The following is a 16226-nucleotide window of genomic DNA, read 5'->3' as shown; positions in this document are numbered from 1 at the left end:
AGGGTACCTGAGCTAGCCCTAGGGGAATGGCAGGTTAAGACAGAGGGTATGCAGGAGTACTCTTATCCTTCTGGATGAACCCTCTGGGGCCAGGCAAGATACTTGAGGATGCCTGATGGCATTTATTTAGACACCTTGGAAAGAGTTCTGGGTTAACACCTCACAAGGGGAAGAAGCCCTGAGCACAGCGAAAAACTGTTCCCTGCAATTCAAGATTTGGACTTCTGAAAAAAACATTTAAGGCAAAGATAGTAGAAAGGAAACAGTCAAGAAACCACTAACCCCGCTTTCATAAAGCATTTATTTTTTTTATTTGAAAACATTATACAGGCATTACATTGCCACAGCCAGTCCATATAGGTGCATGCAAATATCAAAATGGAGAAAGATTTATTCAGCTTCTCAATGCAGGATTTGGGGTTGGGATTTTGTTTGCCTGGTTTTGGTTTTGGTTCATACTTCCATCTGCAGTGTCAAGATTAGTGTGCTTTATTATGGCATTTAACAATAAAATCCTACCCATGGGGTAAAATTTATATTTGTAGCTAGCTCAGGAATACTAAATGGTTGTCCAAAAAAAAAAACAAATCAAAGAAAGGAAACGATACTACACGCTTGTCAAAATGTTAATAGCACAAGTTAGCAATCTCTACACTATACATTGAAACTTCTTCTTATGACACAGTGGTGCAAAATTTTCAATTGCTTGGTCTATCATTGTGTGTTTTGAAACTTTATAGCTGGAACAAAGACCAGGTCTGTCTCCCAGTGAGGGTTTTCATCCAGTATCAGAAAATTCCATCAGTCTTGCTAAGGGCTGCCCAGGACCAGCAGAATCAGAGAGTTTCAGTTTGTTGAGGCAAGGAGCTATGCAGAGCTAGAGACGTCCTACGCACACGGAGAGTAGCTGCCGTTAGATAGCTGAGCCTTTGCTGGTGCACACTGAGGGCTCCAACTGCAGAACACAAGCAGGCAGAAGGAACATTTTCCTCCACTAGACCTCAGTTTTTCAGTCAACACAGTTCTTTGTAAAGCTATACTATTGTTTTCCTTCGAGGTCCATCCACGACTAGCGCACTGGCGCTAATCCGAGCATCCACCTTGTTTATGGGGAAACACAGAGAGTGAAGCATCCCCGCTTTGCACATCAAACTCCTCCTGCACCAGAAGCACAGGGGATGGTGGCTGGCTGTAGAGCGCTCACTGAAACATCCATAACTTATTCCTGTACAACAGAGCCTTTCAGAATAGCCTGGTGGCACCTCTCAGCCACCCATGGATCGCAACCCCTCGCAAGGAAAAACTCCCAGCCCTGTGACCTGGCTGGGAGCTGCCTCCTGCCCAGCTGTTTCACAGAAGACTCTAATAAATGTCTACAAGTTAGTGTCAGAAAAATGAGGAGGGGGAGGCCGAAGGACTACAAACATTTGGCTTAAAAATAAATACTAATAATGAAATTAATCAAAACAGTTATGCAAAAGGAAGGAACTGTAAACATGAAACACACACGCACACAATCCTCAAGGTTCTCAGACCAACACGGGGACTAATGCCCAGAGAAAGGTATTTAATTGGTACAAAAGGTAGCAAAAAAGACTGAGATGACAGGTGCCCACCAGTGTGCCTCTGGGTACCTGAGGGAGCCATGATTGTAATCAGACCCCTTCTCCTGGGGAATGTACGAAATCCACCTTAGGTCAAAGCTCTCACAGAACTTGACCCAAGGATCTTAGAGTGTCAGGTACTCTTTCTTCTGTGTTTTTTATTTTTTTGATTTAGACTTTCCTTAATATCCCCAGAATACAGACTTTGTTTTTCTGCAGGAATCTAGTGGGGTTTTTTTTGTGTTTTTTTAATCCTCAATAGATTAGGGAAAAAAAAGTTCAGAAACATGAGTGCTAAAAAAATCAAAAACAAAACAGAAGGCAGGAAAAAAAAAATCATACATTTGTTAGTTTAGTACCAAAGCACCTTAACCAAAACTTTTGGGCTAGTTTTGGGCATGATTTGGCAATACTGCAGAACCTTCCCTTAGGTGCAGCAGGGTTGTAGCAGACAGCCCAAACACAGTGGGACAGAAATGACCTCTTCTTCACAGTAAGAATAAGATACAGCATACTTCTACTGTTCAAGGGCATTTTGACATTTGCCACTTCATGTCTGTTATGCATATATAAACTTCTCTCAGTCTGCTTCAGGGAAGTTCCTTCTATATTAAAGCAGAACAGAAGTGTAAAAAATGAATGTTACCTCAGCAGAAATTCATCCTGCTTGGTTGAACAGTGTGACCTTTCTAATCTCCAATGTATAGATTGACTTTTTTCTTCTTTTTTATACAGAAATAGGTAAACTGTATTTTTCAAACATGAAGGCCTACATTTTTGCTTGAAACAATCCTTTTCAGCAGAATAACATTCAAATAAAATTCACCTTCTATGCCCACAAGCAAAATATTCATCAACCATGCTGTAAACTCCATTTTCAAACACGATGAACGTATACACACTTTTACAGCACTGTTATGTGCTTCTTAAACTCCTTCCTTGTGAAGATCCTGAAGCATTTTGAAATAACTTGGTCCCATAGCACCTCTGTGAGGTAGGTAAAATGTCATTATTTCCATATATACTGATTGGGAAACTCAGCCACACAGAAGGTAAGCCATGCCCAAGGATTCATGCAAAGATGTGGCAGATTGGTGAATAAAACCAAGATCTCTCCTAGATTCCCCATCTATTGTTAGACACAGGAACACCTTGTCTTCCTTAATTTTAAATTACAAACAGATAAAGGATACTGAAATTATTATTTCCTTGTACTGGGCTCTCAGAGGAGCAAACATACAGGCAAAGATGGATTTTTCATGGTGGTGACTAAGATTTTCCCCATTCTGGTAAGGCTCCTGAGGCAGAAGTACAGTTGTATACAGAAGTGTGGAGCACACCCTTACTATTTTCACACGTCCCCAGGAATGTAAGAAAACTGCAGAATTCTTCTGCTTGCTTCACAGCTAATGAAAAATAATTGGCTGCACCCTGCCAGTAAAATGCCTTTGTGCTACTGCAGCAACACCAGCAGATGGTCCAGTCTTTCTGCTCATGAATTCCTCCCTTAATCTTCCTGATTTTTACAATCTGTGGGTTTTGGTGAAAAACTGACACATTTCTAAATAGCTATTGTTAGAATAATGAACCACGGGAGACTAAGCAAACTGGAAGAGCAGAAGGCACCCTCGATGCACTGAGTATCTAAAATAAGTGCCCTGATCCACATGATATGTCATCTTTCCGTGGAGAGGTACAATACATAGGAAACTAGAAAATGCATTTTTCTTTCTACAGGTTAAAATTTTAAAAGTAAGAAATCTGTGTTGAGTCACGACTACAGAGAAATTGACTCCCTGTCACCTGATGCAGAACCTTGGCCACTAGGAAATCTGCCATGGATCATAGAGAGGTCAATGCTGGAGTACTTCACTTCTGCAAATATAGAAAGGCTAAAATGCTCGCCTTATACCTATTCCTAGAATAGAGACGGATATTGTAAGTTGTCCCTTCTCTGGATTCATGAATCAGATTACCTAGAAAGGGCAACTAGACAGAGAGCACAGAAGAACTCATTGTATTTCCCTCACCAGATCCAAGGTGCTAGCAAAAATGTGTCAGGGGGTTGTTACCACAACTAACCCATCTGTTTTGCGCAAACAAACAAATTTTAGAGAGAAATTAACAGTGACTGCACAAAGTGTATTTGCTGTAAAAAGGCGTTTTTTCCACAGCTGGTGTGGCTTAGGCATAACATCACTCTGTGTGTGTAAAACACCCTTCTATTAATGTCTTTTTCTTTGTAATTTCATCTTATGTATTGAATATCTGTCACAGGTAGTTTGACATTAACTGATTTCTACACAGCAGTTTGTATTGCAAACATGCTGCTCATTTCATAAACAAGGGACTGGCATCTCCTTGCAAGGAACACCCTGGAACAATTAATTTGTGTTTGTATGAGCTTTCCTTATTTGCTACCTTGCAGCTCACCAGTGTAACTGCACCTGGTAAATACCTTTCTCTATGTACAATACAGAGATAATGGATATACAAGCTCCACTGTCAATAGGTGATCAACAGCCCTGGGTTTAAGCAACTCTAACGTGAGGCTCCTCTTCTGTCTCCTGCCCCAGGCTGGTGTATGTCACCGAAGGCTCCATCTGGCTGCTGGCTGGCAGGTCTACAACTGGTCCGGAGGGGTTTCGGAACTGCTTGTACACCCGAGGATCCTGGGCTACGTAGGTGGATGTGGAGGAGTAGAGCATCAGCCCAACGAGGATCGTGAAGAATGACAACAAGTAAAGTCCTGAAAACTGAGCAGAAATAACAGCAGAGTCATTAGACACAGCAACTGTGTTCATGAAGACCCAAAGACAGGGTTAGGCACAGATCCTTGTTTTGGCATGCGCTGCACAGAACAAACTCCCTGTCATTTGGATGTTGAATTTTTATGGGAATGACTCTTTGAAAGTTAATTTACTCCCACCAATATTCCCTTGTCTTCCGTAACCAAGAGCTAACTAGTGATTTCCTCTGGGTCAGGCATGTTAAGTATTGACTGTCTGGAACTTGGGAAAGCTGAATTTTGGTCACAGATCCAAAGGTGATTTTTTTTCATCCTTTAAGACAAGCCAGCTGCTCCTCTGAGTCCAAGTTTCTCCAGCTCCAGTGTGAGGTACCATCATCTACAGTTGTCAGACAGGCAGTGGACAAATCTGAAGTTAGTTACAGCTAAACCACATGTCTGTGAAGTTAACATGCCATTAGAAATATAAAAATATAATTAAACAATCATTCCAATAAGAATTTAAAAAATATATGTATATATATATATAAATAAAAGCACTTAAAAACTACCCTGTCTGCAGTATCTCCTGCTTGGGAATAGAAAGCAGGTGCTAGAAGGTCTAATGGGAGTTTGGACAGGATGAACTTCATCTGTGAAACGTGCTCTGGGTCAACATCATGAGGTTTGAAAGTACACAGGGAGGGCAGTTAACTGAAAGCTCAAGTACACATATTTTGGCACACAGCTTCACTAGATCAGAGGTCAGCCTGAATTTTTTGACATATACAGACTTGTGTCTGAACTAAAAATACAACACAAAGAACCTTTCTGGCAACTCGTTAGCCCTTGCAGATAAAGTTAAAGGCAAAGACAGGGTTTTAAAAGCACAGACCATTGGGTACTAGCTTTAGATATTGGCTTCTGGCTACAGGGGACACAAAAATGGCTTTAAGCCCCCATGACTTGTCAGCTGATCCTAGACTACAAGTTATTTCTTCATGCAAGCTGTGTGTGAGAAACCATGAAGGACAAATTGCACAGCCACCTTGTTGAGGATATAAATGATTTGTATTCAGTGGAACTTCCAGAAGTGCCTGTACCCTGCAGCTGTCAGGAATCTGTACCTGAACACCATCAACTACTTGCAACCTGCTATTAGCTGCTCCATGAGGTACTTCAGGATTTTATGTAAAGGTGTCTGCAAGTCTGTTTGTTAATCCTGACTGACTGTGCTTTGATGGATGCCCCATTTGTTTCCTCTGGATCACCTTAGCACGGCACAAAATAGACAGAATGGACTATATTATCTTGGAATTTTTTTAGCAATTCTGTCTTTTATGCTCAAAGAAATTAACATTGTGGAGAAAACAAATTTTACTTAAGCTAGATTTGTAGTGATGTTAATTTGTTACTGCTTCATAAACCTACAAAACCTCCATCCAGCTTCCTGCCTGAGGAAGCATTTGGACTTTTTACAGAACCTTAGTATCTCTGAAAGCTTTGGTCACATAACCCATGGTGATAGCTCTGAGTGTGTGTTTCCCATATCCAGTGTGCATGTTCAACAGGGAAAATACCGTAACGGGGAAGGCTTTTAAAGCATGTGAGAAGGATTGGAGGGTAGGAAGAGTTTTGCTTTTCATCAGCTTTTAATTGTTTTTTAACATGTATGCGACCAGGCCCTCACATGTTGTCTGGCAGCACAATTTGATGAAACCACCCAGCTGTCCCAGAGTCACAGAGACACTGTTGACCTGTTGAGCCTCACCCAGCATCTGCTGAAGGATTCCTTCTGTGTGCCACAGCTCTGACAGGATGGTTTAGCTTACATCTCCCCCACGTGGCAATCAAACACAAGTCAATAATTTCAAGTTTCTGGTTGATTTCTCCCCCTCCATTTTCAGTACAATTTTGTTCTCAGTGCTTTGTTCCCCTCTTTCACTTTGTATTTGAACTTGAGCATCACTTGGCAGCAGTGAAGCTGACTAAGCTCAAAAAAATCTCAGGAGCCAAATGCATCTAGTTTCCCATCCCTAGTTTCCCACTGTCCCTTATTCCCACCTTATGCTTGATTTTCTCACCCCAGCCAGACAATTGGTTTGGCCCACTGCATAGCCAGAGTGCCAGCCAGATCTGTGATTGCCTTGTGTCCTGCTGTCAGGAATCTGTGGAGCTTCCAGCAGCTAAATGTGCTTTTTTTCTTGTTCTAGGAACCATCCAGACAAAATCAATTCATTTTTGCTTTGGTTCATGGCTCCAGCTCTACCATATCCCCTTTCTCCTGGCCATACCTCTCATTCCTCTCTCAGAGGCTTCCTGCCAGTGGGTTCTTTTGGCTGACAATATTCTTTGCATGGTAGTGTCCTCCCTCATGGCAGCTCTCCAGCCTGGGGGAAGGGCTTTGGGCAAGCTTGGGGAAATCTAAACAAACATCTGTGAAACATTTGTCTTTGGTATCTGTGCACAGCTAGTTCAAAGAGACCTGGAGTCCGACAGTCCTATGACAATTCCTTCCTTTTTACCTTCCTTAGAAACAAGGTTCAGACTGAATTCATTTGTTGCAGCAGCTCTCTGCAACACTGAAGTAGAAAGGTAGTGAGGTTAATATAGGAATATATACTGAAGTACATGGCAAATCTCTGGGTTTTGTCAATACCCTGTCAGACTGATCCAAACCCCTTTGAAATAAATGGGTATTTTCCTCCTATTAAAACAGCAGTGAATCCATCAGTGCAATGGAAAGACGCAGACTTAGTTCCCCAAATACAAAATTTGTTGTTCCCTGTACTATGCTACTCAGACTCTAGCTGAAATCTGCAATTTATGGAAGATAAGATTTCCAGGCACACTCTACTACCACGAAGGTTTTAGAGATTTTTTAATATTCATCTGCAAACCTCATCTACTGAGATTTGCTATTAATAGGCAGGAAAAAGAAACACATTCAAAACCAGAGGAAAGAGCCATTTCTAAGAAATGAAGTGAGGGAGGATTACTTTTCATTACCACTCTCCATGCAACTGCAGTACCAAACTGTAGGTTCTTGGGAAGTGTGTAATTCCTCTCTCTGCCTAAAAAGCTACTTGAGAATGATACTGTGCTTCATTTTACTGAATTATCTCTTTCTACAGAGAACATATTTCCTCTAAGAAAAAATATTTTTAAAATATCCAGATTTGTATGTCTCCCCAAATGCTTCCTTCCAGGATAGCTGCTCAAAGAGTAACATGGTGAAGAGAAACTGGTTAGCTCAAACTAGCTAATGAGTGTCACACACCCTAAACAGACTAAAAGTCAACCCATGTTTCCATATCATTAAACAGTTTTACTGTGGATTTCGTATCTACATTTATAGGTACATATGTATTACATACGTAAACTTGCTCATCCATGAAGCTTATTGAGAGACCAGGTGACTTTGTGGTGGGGTCAATGATCTAACAGTCTTGAGTCCCTGGATTTGATTTTCAACCTGTGAATTTATTTTGTGAATCACAATGATTTTAGATGATCCTCAGTTTCTTACACATTTAAAAGAGATAATAGCACTTGGTTACTGAATAAAGATGAGTTTACAGAATAAAAATGGGGAATAGGGATCTTCTGAGAAGGCAGAATGTTCCTTTGCAGGAAAAGTGCCTTACTTACAACATTTCAGATTTCATCACTGACATGAAAAGCATCTGCCAAAGCTTTTTTGCCAGTCAAATCAAATAGTTAAATCAACTCTACAGATCTGATCATGTCTACTCTGCTCTGACCTCTGCGTGTCTATAAATGCTTCCCCAATTGATAGTATTCAATATAGATCATACAATGATATTCATAAATGTTAAAAAATTATGAAAACACGAAAAAAATCTTCTCTAGGCACCATTTAGTACCTGTGGTAAAAATAGCCTACATTAAACTAACACTACCTTTCAGCATGTAAAAGGCACAACTTTGGTGCCTGTCAATTTGAAGATAAACACACAACACAAAACCTAGACAAATATATTAACAAGATTTTGTCAGCCTATCAAAACAAGCACAGATTGTGGTGAGTGGACAGTTCTGGCGTTTATCTGAGTTGTTCATTAGGAACGCAGTACTTGAATGGATCTGCTCAGTCAGGTTCAGCTGATGAGCTTATGGAAGCTGGTGGCTTGGCTGCAGGAATAGGGGCATCACTCCAGAGTGTGGAACTGCAGAACCCCACCAGGAAAACCACTGCAGCAGCAAGCTCCAGCTATCACAGCAAATGTAAGGTGAAATTACTCCTTCTGTTACCTATGCACAAAGTCTTTGACTCTAAAAAAGAAAAGAATCCAAACATATCTGCAGTGCCACATACAAGTGTAGATGAAGTTCACAAAACAAGATTTAGCTTATATATATAGCATTTTTGTGGCAAGCGAATCAAAATTGTGAGTAAGTCAAGCGTCACAAGGTTCCTAAAATAAAGAAGATTAATATAAAGGCACCTGAAAATTTAGTATTTTTAAAAATTCAGAATAAACTATTAAACCGTTCAAAATTTACTCCCTACTGGTTTTTATCCTCTACTTTTTACTGTCTGTCCATGTGAAACTTGTCTTTCATATATCCTGAAATCACTACAGGTAAAATGCTTCTACCATTTCCTCCTGAGACTCTTATGCTTTAAAGTAATCCACTTGGAAAGGTGGGAGAAAAGGAAGCTTCTTAACAGGGAAATGAGTGCATCTGATTTCATTGTCTTGAACAGTGATTAGACAGTAACAGGAGAAGAAAAAAATAGAAAGAAAAACTATTTAGAAGGTAGTAGATTCATGCTTTGGTCCGGAGAGAACAAGCCATTCTTCAGTATGCAGGTCATGAATATAGAAAGGAAAGCCCAAAGAAACATGCATGGAAAAATCACATGGAAAAATCAGCATGGAAAAATCACATCTAGGAAAGGCTGTGTTGACTGACTCCTGCAGAGGGAATCTGCAGACAAGTAGTTCTGGCTATCACAGATGTCCATGTCCATGTTACCACTGACACCACAGCAAAACAGTATCCAGAGTGACAAAATGAGACAGATGTGAGTCTGCAGAAAAGCCCATGCAGACAAAGAAATTCAACGATTTGCTATTTTTGGGGTTTTGCTCAGCCATCATGATAATGATCTTGAACATTATTGCAATGGTTATGAAAATGCTAATTCTGTTTTACTCAGTCCATTGAACTGGAAATAGTTGCAGGAGCAGACTGTTTGAGCTGCAGCACTCCAGCACTCCATTTGTATTTCAAAACAGCAGCCACACATTGAATCTCTTTAGGTAGTATGAACCCTAGCTCCTTGCCTATGGCAACTCAACTGTGCTTTTCAAGTCTTTAAAAAGGTTTTTTTTTGTTATTCAAGTACCAACTGAAAATTTATAATTGTCATGTTTCACATATTCAGTGGTAAAGTATGAAATTGAATAACTACCCTTTTCTCTACCTCATCTGGCAGTTCTCCACATTTTGGCATAAATGAATAAAGAAATCAGGTCCATTAATTCAAGTTTTAAATCTCAGAGAAAAGTGACCTTCTCAGAACCACACTGATGAAGAGGGGTAAAAATGTACATATCAGTGGAATTAATCTAGTTCTATATTTCTGCTGGCACCATCCATGCTCTCCAGTTCCACCACCTTCTTCCTTCCCATCAGTGGGTCTGTGCAGTGCAGTAAACTCTGCTTTCCAGATTGATTCAGTTTGTAGCATACGCTGCACAGCCCATCAAAGCTAAGGCCAGTAGGTGTTCTTTCACTGACTTATGGCTTTTTCCCCTGGGTAATTTCACACATGAATACCTGAGCAGGCTGAGTGAAGGGAGTTAAAACCGAATTTCTCTCATTATCTTTTATATAGCAAACAGACATTTCCACTCTGTTTGATAAATTGATCGAGAGGCTGAGCTTCTTTCTACAATTTTCTATTTTCGCCTCCAACATAGCAAATGAAGCTCACCGTGACCAAGTGCAGAACTTGCACTGTGGGATGCACACACTCTCCAGCCAGCAGCAGCACCAGAAGGCTGAGGGCTCTGAGAGCTAGGAGTTCACACAGTGCTTTCACTTGCCTGGCTGGATGCTGCAGCCATATTACTCTATTAATAGTAACAGGAGCCAGCATCCCAGCCACGGCTCGCAGCGCTCTTTGGCCACCGCCTTGGATCACACCCAGGAGGATCTGACTGAGTCTGTCTTGGATCAGCACTGTGACTTAAACTGCTGCTGACTATTCTTGTCCCAGCCTATGAGGAAGATACCTCTTTGGGATTCAGAGCTCGATCTGCCCGTCAGCAGAAACTGAAACAACCCCCAACAGTGAAACACTGTATTTTGTAACCCCAATTGGCACCACACACCATAAGGGCTGCTGTGAGTTTTTCAGACTGCATTGAAATGGAAAAAAAAAAAATCCACCTGAACCTTTATGTGTCCTGCCAGATCTCCCAGTTTTTAAGAAATCTCCAAAGAGACCCAAACCACTGAGGTATGGTTTAGAGCGCCTTCCCTGCTCACCAAGTGCAGAAGCTGGAATGTCTGAGCAGAAATGTTGGCTCTCTTGCTGAGAAGGGCACCAAGGGGCGCTGGACAGCTTCAGTAATGACGATAACTTCTGGACAGCAAGTCTGTCCACTACCAGCAGAATTGCCTTATCTTCACACTTAAATGACCTCCAGCTATTTCTTAGGCAAACCATGAGGATAAAGTCTTAAGTGATGACTTGAAGTCCTATCTTGCTCTCTGAACACAACTGGGATGAAAAGTGGAGTGTGTAGCTAGTTACTCCATATCTTTGATCATCACTGAATGAAGGAGGTTTGTCTCAACACATCACTCATGCCAGCAGAACCCAAAGCAAGAAGTTTCTGGCTTGCCTGAACAACAGCGAAAACCTGACACTGCCTTTGTTGCCATTTGGTGAAAACAAAGAAGCCAAAGGAAGTTTTTCCTGTCATTTCATGCATGGCAGAAAGGCCATACTTCTCAATTCCTGATGCTTGCTTGCACTCTCAATATGACCTAACTCAGATGAAATGCTGCCCATTACTATGGCTTATGCTGAATTGCAAGTGTTGCATAGAAACCGTGATGACAAGGAACCAGATGACACATTTTCTGTATTTTCCACTTGATTCTGTTCTACTGCTTGCATGTTTTACTCATGTAAAACATACTTATCTATGCTTTCTGTCATACAGCAGTACCATCTTTTTCAGTTCTTGAATGATATTTGCTGGTGGTAAGGCAGCGGTCAGTGGGAAACACCTAAGCGAAATTTCTTACCTTTTGGATGCTGAGATTATCTACAAGAGAAAAAAATGAGGAGGGTTTACTGGAAAACTGTCACCACGAATTCTATTAAAGTTTTAGGAAACTTAATAGATTTCCTGGAATTCATGGGTGGAATGAAACAAACTTATGGAGAAAACTAATAGCATTTTGGGAAAAATATCTGAGCTTGACATAGGCAGCTGTAAGGCAAATACTGATTTTGCACAAAGCTGCACGATTTCATGCTTCTCAAATGACATCCTCAGAAAAAAATAATAATAGCCTGTCATTTCTAAATACATGCCTGATAGGGCAAAATGGTTGTGTGAAATGGCTTATCTTCACTTCCTGGGTGCCAGGAGAGATGGGAACACTGCTTTCTCTTCTTTTTCCCTTTGTTGCCTCTGACATCAGATGCGGAGGAAAAAGGAGCCTGTGTTCAGTACCCCTGCGGTACCAGCAGTCTGTCTAATTAAAAAGCGCAAGGTAGAATGAGTCCTGCAATCTGTTTTAATCTTATCTATGCAGGAAAGAGATTTTTATGTGTAGTTAAAACACTTCTATTACATTTCTCTAATTTCCTGTGAGCATCATTACTATGGCATAAAGGGGCTTCATTTCTGGTTATTTTATATCAATTACTTGGCAAGAAAGTGGTAAAGGACCTATCCTTTCAGATGTTAATACAAAAAGGAGGAGCACAACAGAAAAGCTTATAAAATCAATTTTCCCTCTCCACTTTTACCTTTCAGTATTCTTTGTTGGTTTTTTCTATCAGCTGCCAGTTGCCATGTGTCCTTTTGGGTTTGTATGCAAGTATTTAATATAGCAGCAGCTGTCTGCTGTAATGATTCTCTGTTACTGTACATGAGGCTAATTGTGCTCAGTGCGTTCAAAACCACAGTTACAATAACTGATTCATCTTGGATTCTTTGTTTACATTTTTCTGCTGAATCTAGCAATACATTTCTGTAGAAATTCCTTCCCAAAAGGTGTTCTTTTCTCCTGGCAATGCAAATGGGGGGCACTCCTACCCTGAGAAACAAGGACTATGCAGCTGCAGTTACCCTCAGGATGAGTGACCAGGCCAGCTGTCTGGAGGGAGTGTGACATGGCTGCTTCATGTCAGGGTTCTTTGTAGTGTGGCACATTTGCTGCTGGCAATGAGAGGCCAAACTTCAGCAGCTCCAAGAGCTCTCAATTGAGTCAGCTCTCAAGGCAGGTGCATGAGGGAATCAGAGTGGAGAGCATGTCCTAAGCTGTTGAATCCAACCCCTCATTACTGCTTACAGTCAGATGACATATTCCATCTGGCAAATCCGTCTCATGCAAGCATTATTAGGGATTTTTTTCACTTCCCACTAACCTATTTGAAATGATCCTGGAACCTCCCTGCTATGATAGCAAAAAAAATCCCCCTAATTTCTGTACATTCTCAGTTTCCAGCCATATGTTCTTGTATCATTAGATCAAATAATTCTCATTTTCTCCCTGTAAATTTCTAGATTAATTCACATATGTTAAGGTTCCACAGTCCCTCCCAACCCATCAAAGCTATGTTACATACAATAAAGATTTTTTTAGGGATCTGCATATTCAGTACTTTGCTAGGGGCCATATGGTTACTCTGTCGAGGCTTTGGAGCAGGTAAGAGAAAAGCTCTGTTTGGTGCTCTCAAGCTGACAGAAAAAAACCCTATAGCTACAGCTAGAGAAGTGCTGTCGCTGAGATGGTAAGTTGTCCTGTCCTATGGCATTAGCACTTCTTCATCAATACCAGAAATACCTAGACAGACTCATTTGGAAACAGCTTTGTCACGACCGTGCTCAAATTCTTCCCATCTGTTGCCACAGACACTGCCTCGCACTTTGTGCTTCACAGCATTTCTCAATGTCAGCCAGTTCTAGTTGCCTGATTATTCTAATTCTTCTTCCTACTGAGGGTGCCAAATCTATTACTACAGTCACTACACAAGGCTGGTCTTCAGACCAACTCTTTGGGACCTCCATCAGCGAGTTCCTTTGAGCATGCTGTTTCTCTCTCAGCACATTGCCTTGTCCTTTATCCTCATTAGCCAGTTCCTCAACAACCTTCCAATCTTTACATCAATAATCCTGTTCTTTAGCTGATAATTTTCTGGGCTCCACTGTTCAAAAGCCTTGCACATTAGATCTACCATTTGACTTTCCCTATAAAAATCTGTTAAATTATCGGACAGGCATCAGATTTAGACAGGATTATCTGTCTTGTGTGAACAAGCTTGCATTTCATCCAATTTTCCATTTATCTCCATGTTCTTAATTATGTCTACTTTTGATTTTATTGTCTACTCCATATCAAATTTGAAGCACTCAGATTATTGCATTCTGTTTCTACTTCTAACATAGTAATTTCAATTTCTATTAAAGATGGTGCATTGTCTTCACATTTAATTCTCATCCTTACTGAATATAACAGAAGGTCCCAATTTTGTTTTGGTGCCAAGTGAAAGGTTGTTTAATTTCTGCCTCCATTGTCCTTACACTTTGTCCCAGCAAAACTATTTCTTCTCTTAATATACAAGAACTTTTTACTGCTTGTTTCACTTTCTTCTTCATTGCCAAGTTTGGTTTATCTTTTACAATAATTAGACTTCACTCATTCTCTTTTTTTACCTGCACAGTATTAGTTTTCTTTTGTGATTCCTTGTTTTCTGTTTATTTCTAACATTTTTTAAACAGTTTTTTTATCCAGTTGAATTTGGAGTTCTCCCTTAGAAGTTTTCCTTGTGTCTTTAAGATGTAAAATTCATATTACTATAAGTTAAAGCTATTAAAAATCTCCTTCAGATCCATTATGAGCCTTTTTAACAGTGTTCCTTGCTAAACTTAACTCATGTATGTGGTGGGAATACTTCCAGAAGCTTAGTCCAGCTAATAAAATTGCTTGTCAGCAGTGCTGATGTCAAGCATCGATCCCATATCATGGGTTTGAAAGCTTCCAGTTTAGTGGGAAGGGGGAGTTTAGACAAAAGAAGATGTTTTTTTAGATGTTATAGAAGCTAATAAAATACTCCACTGCTTAGATTGAAAGCATGTAAAAGTGATGTTTTCTAACTGATTTCTTTGGTGTGTTGATCCTCCATTCTGGTTGGAAAGAGAGGCTGATGTGGATGTTTTAGCCCTGTATGCCAATAGCACTCACTGATGTGGCTGGTAGGAGGCACAACTGGAATAAGCACTTCAGTTATATACCAAAACAGATTTTATGTTCCTTCCTGGCAGCTCATAGACCATGGCATAACTTGTAGGCCACACATAATTCTTTGCACACTTCCTAAATATTCTACCTTATTTTCTGATCACTTTTTGAAATAGAGTTTACTCAGTTCCATAACAAATTGATAATGAAATCATTGCATTTAATCCTTAGCATTTTCCTTCAAAGATGATTCTGTCTACCTCTGAGGAACTTCTAGTCTTTGTTTCCCTATACAAAGGTGAAAATAGCAACCAGTTCAAAGAATCATAATTTCAAAATTTCAAAATTCTTGTGTATTTTCAGTAGCCGAACCTTGTTTAAGCTTTTGAATGCAACTGCTGCCTTGCTAATTCATTACTTTTTTTTTTGTTTCTCTCCTGGGTTGCAAATTATTGCTGAGATACGTAACTCAACACATTCATTGTACTCCCTTGTCTTCAAAATACGCTTGTCTTGGGAAATGCTGAGGTTTTTATTTATGCTGATTTTTTCCTCCAGAAGTAATTACAAAACTTAGCCTCTTGGTCTTTGCTTTCATATTCATAGAGCATCATTTAGAAAAAGTATGTTGTCAGTAAGATCCATCTCTTTAGATAGAATGGCTTCATTACGTTTTTTCTGTCTGCACTTTTTCTTGTGATAAAGAAAAATGTAGTTATTTGCTACAGTATTTTTTTGCTCTCTGCAGTTTGCAATCAATTTGCTGGTTCTTTGATATTATCCATCTTTATTGCTGTGATCCCCCAGCTTTCCTTTTCCAACCCACATTCACCAGCACCTTTAAAATCAATATGGTTTTGTTGAAGATTTATCATTAATTCCAGTAACAGGAAGAGTTCCCCTAATACCTTTAAGCTCTCATACTGGGTAGGAATTAAAAGCTACTTATTTCCTTCAGATTGTAACAACTGCACTTCACAATGTACTCTTGTTGTATACTTAAGAGACCTCTGAACAATTCCCTAATAATTTTTTCACTAAGTCCATAAATTTTACATTTTAACACTTGAGGTATGCAGGAAGGTGTGACACTAAGAGGTAGAAAGATGTGGTTCAGAAGTTGCCCATAATAAAAAGGGAGTGAGCATGGGGTTTGCTATGGAGTATTCCAAGATCAAGATGTGTTCACTTAGCATTTCTATTTTGACAATAGGGCATTTTCAACAAAAATGCATTTTTCTAGAAAGCTTCCAATAATTTCTGTTGTGTGCAGTCTTTTAACATGAGACCAAATGAAAAAAAATCCCAAGCTAAAAGCACTGAAAACAAGCTAAAAATCTTTTCATTTAGATGAGCTAGTGTCTGAAAAATATATTTGAAATCAAAGCTTTTATCATAACTTCAGTAATATGAATGACACATCATTTACACCC

The 16226-nt window shown here is 39.9% G+C and overlaps 1 protein-coding gene across 1 annotated transcript in view; it reads right to left on the bottom strand.

The window, feature by feature from the left end:
• Positions 1 to 282: 282 nt before the first annotated feature.
• SLC35F1 (solute carrier family 35 member F1) overlaps positions 283 to 16226 on the bottom strand; it is a 210135-nt gene continuing 194191 nt past the window's right edge. The window contains exon 8 of the mRNA XM_031066651.1: positions 283 to 4360. Coding sequence (XP_030922511.1) covers positions 4136 to 4360 — 225 coding nt within the window. The 3' untranslated portion in view covers positions 283 to 4135. The remainder of the gene's footprint in view (positions 4361 to 16226) is intronic.

The sequence above is a fragment of the Geospiza fortis genome, unplaced genomic scaffold, assembly GCF_000277835.1.
Source record: "Geospiza fortis unplaced genomic scaffold, GeoFor_1.0 scaffold98, whole genome shotgun sequence".
Classification (NCBI taxonomy): Eukaryota; Metazoa; Chordata; class Aves; order Passeriformes; family Thraupidae; genus Geospiza; species Geospiza fortis.
Note: the sequence above shows the minus strand (reverse complement) of the source record. Positions and strands in the feature narration are given on the sequence as shown.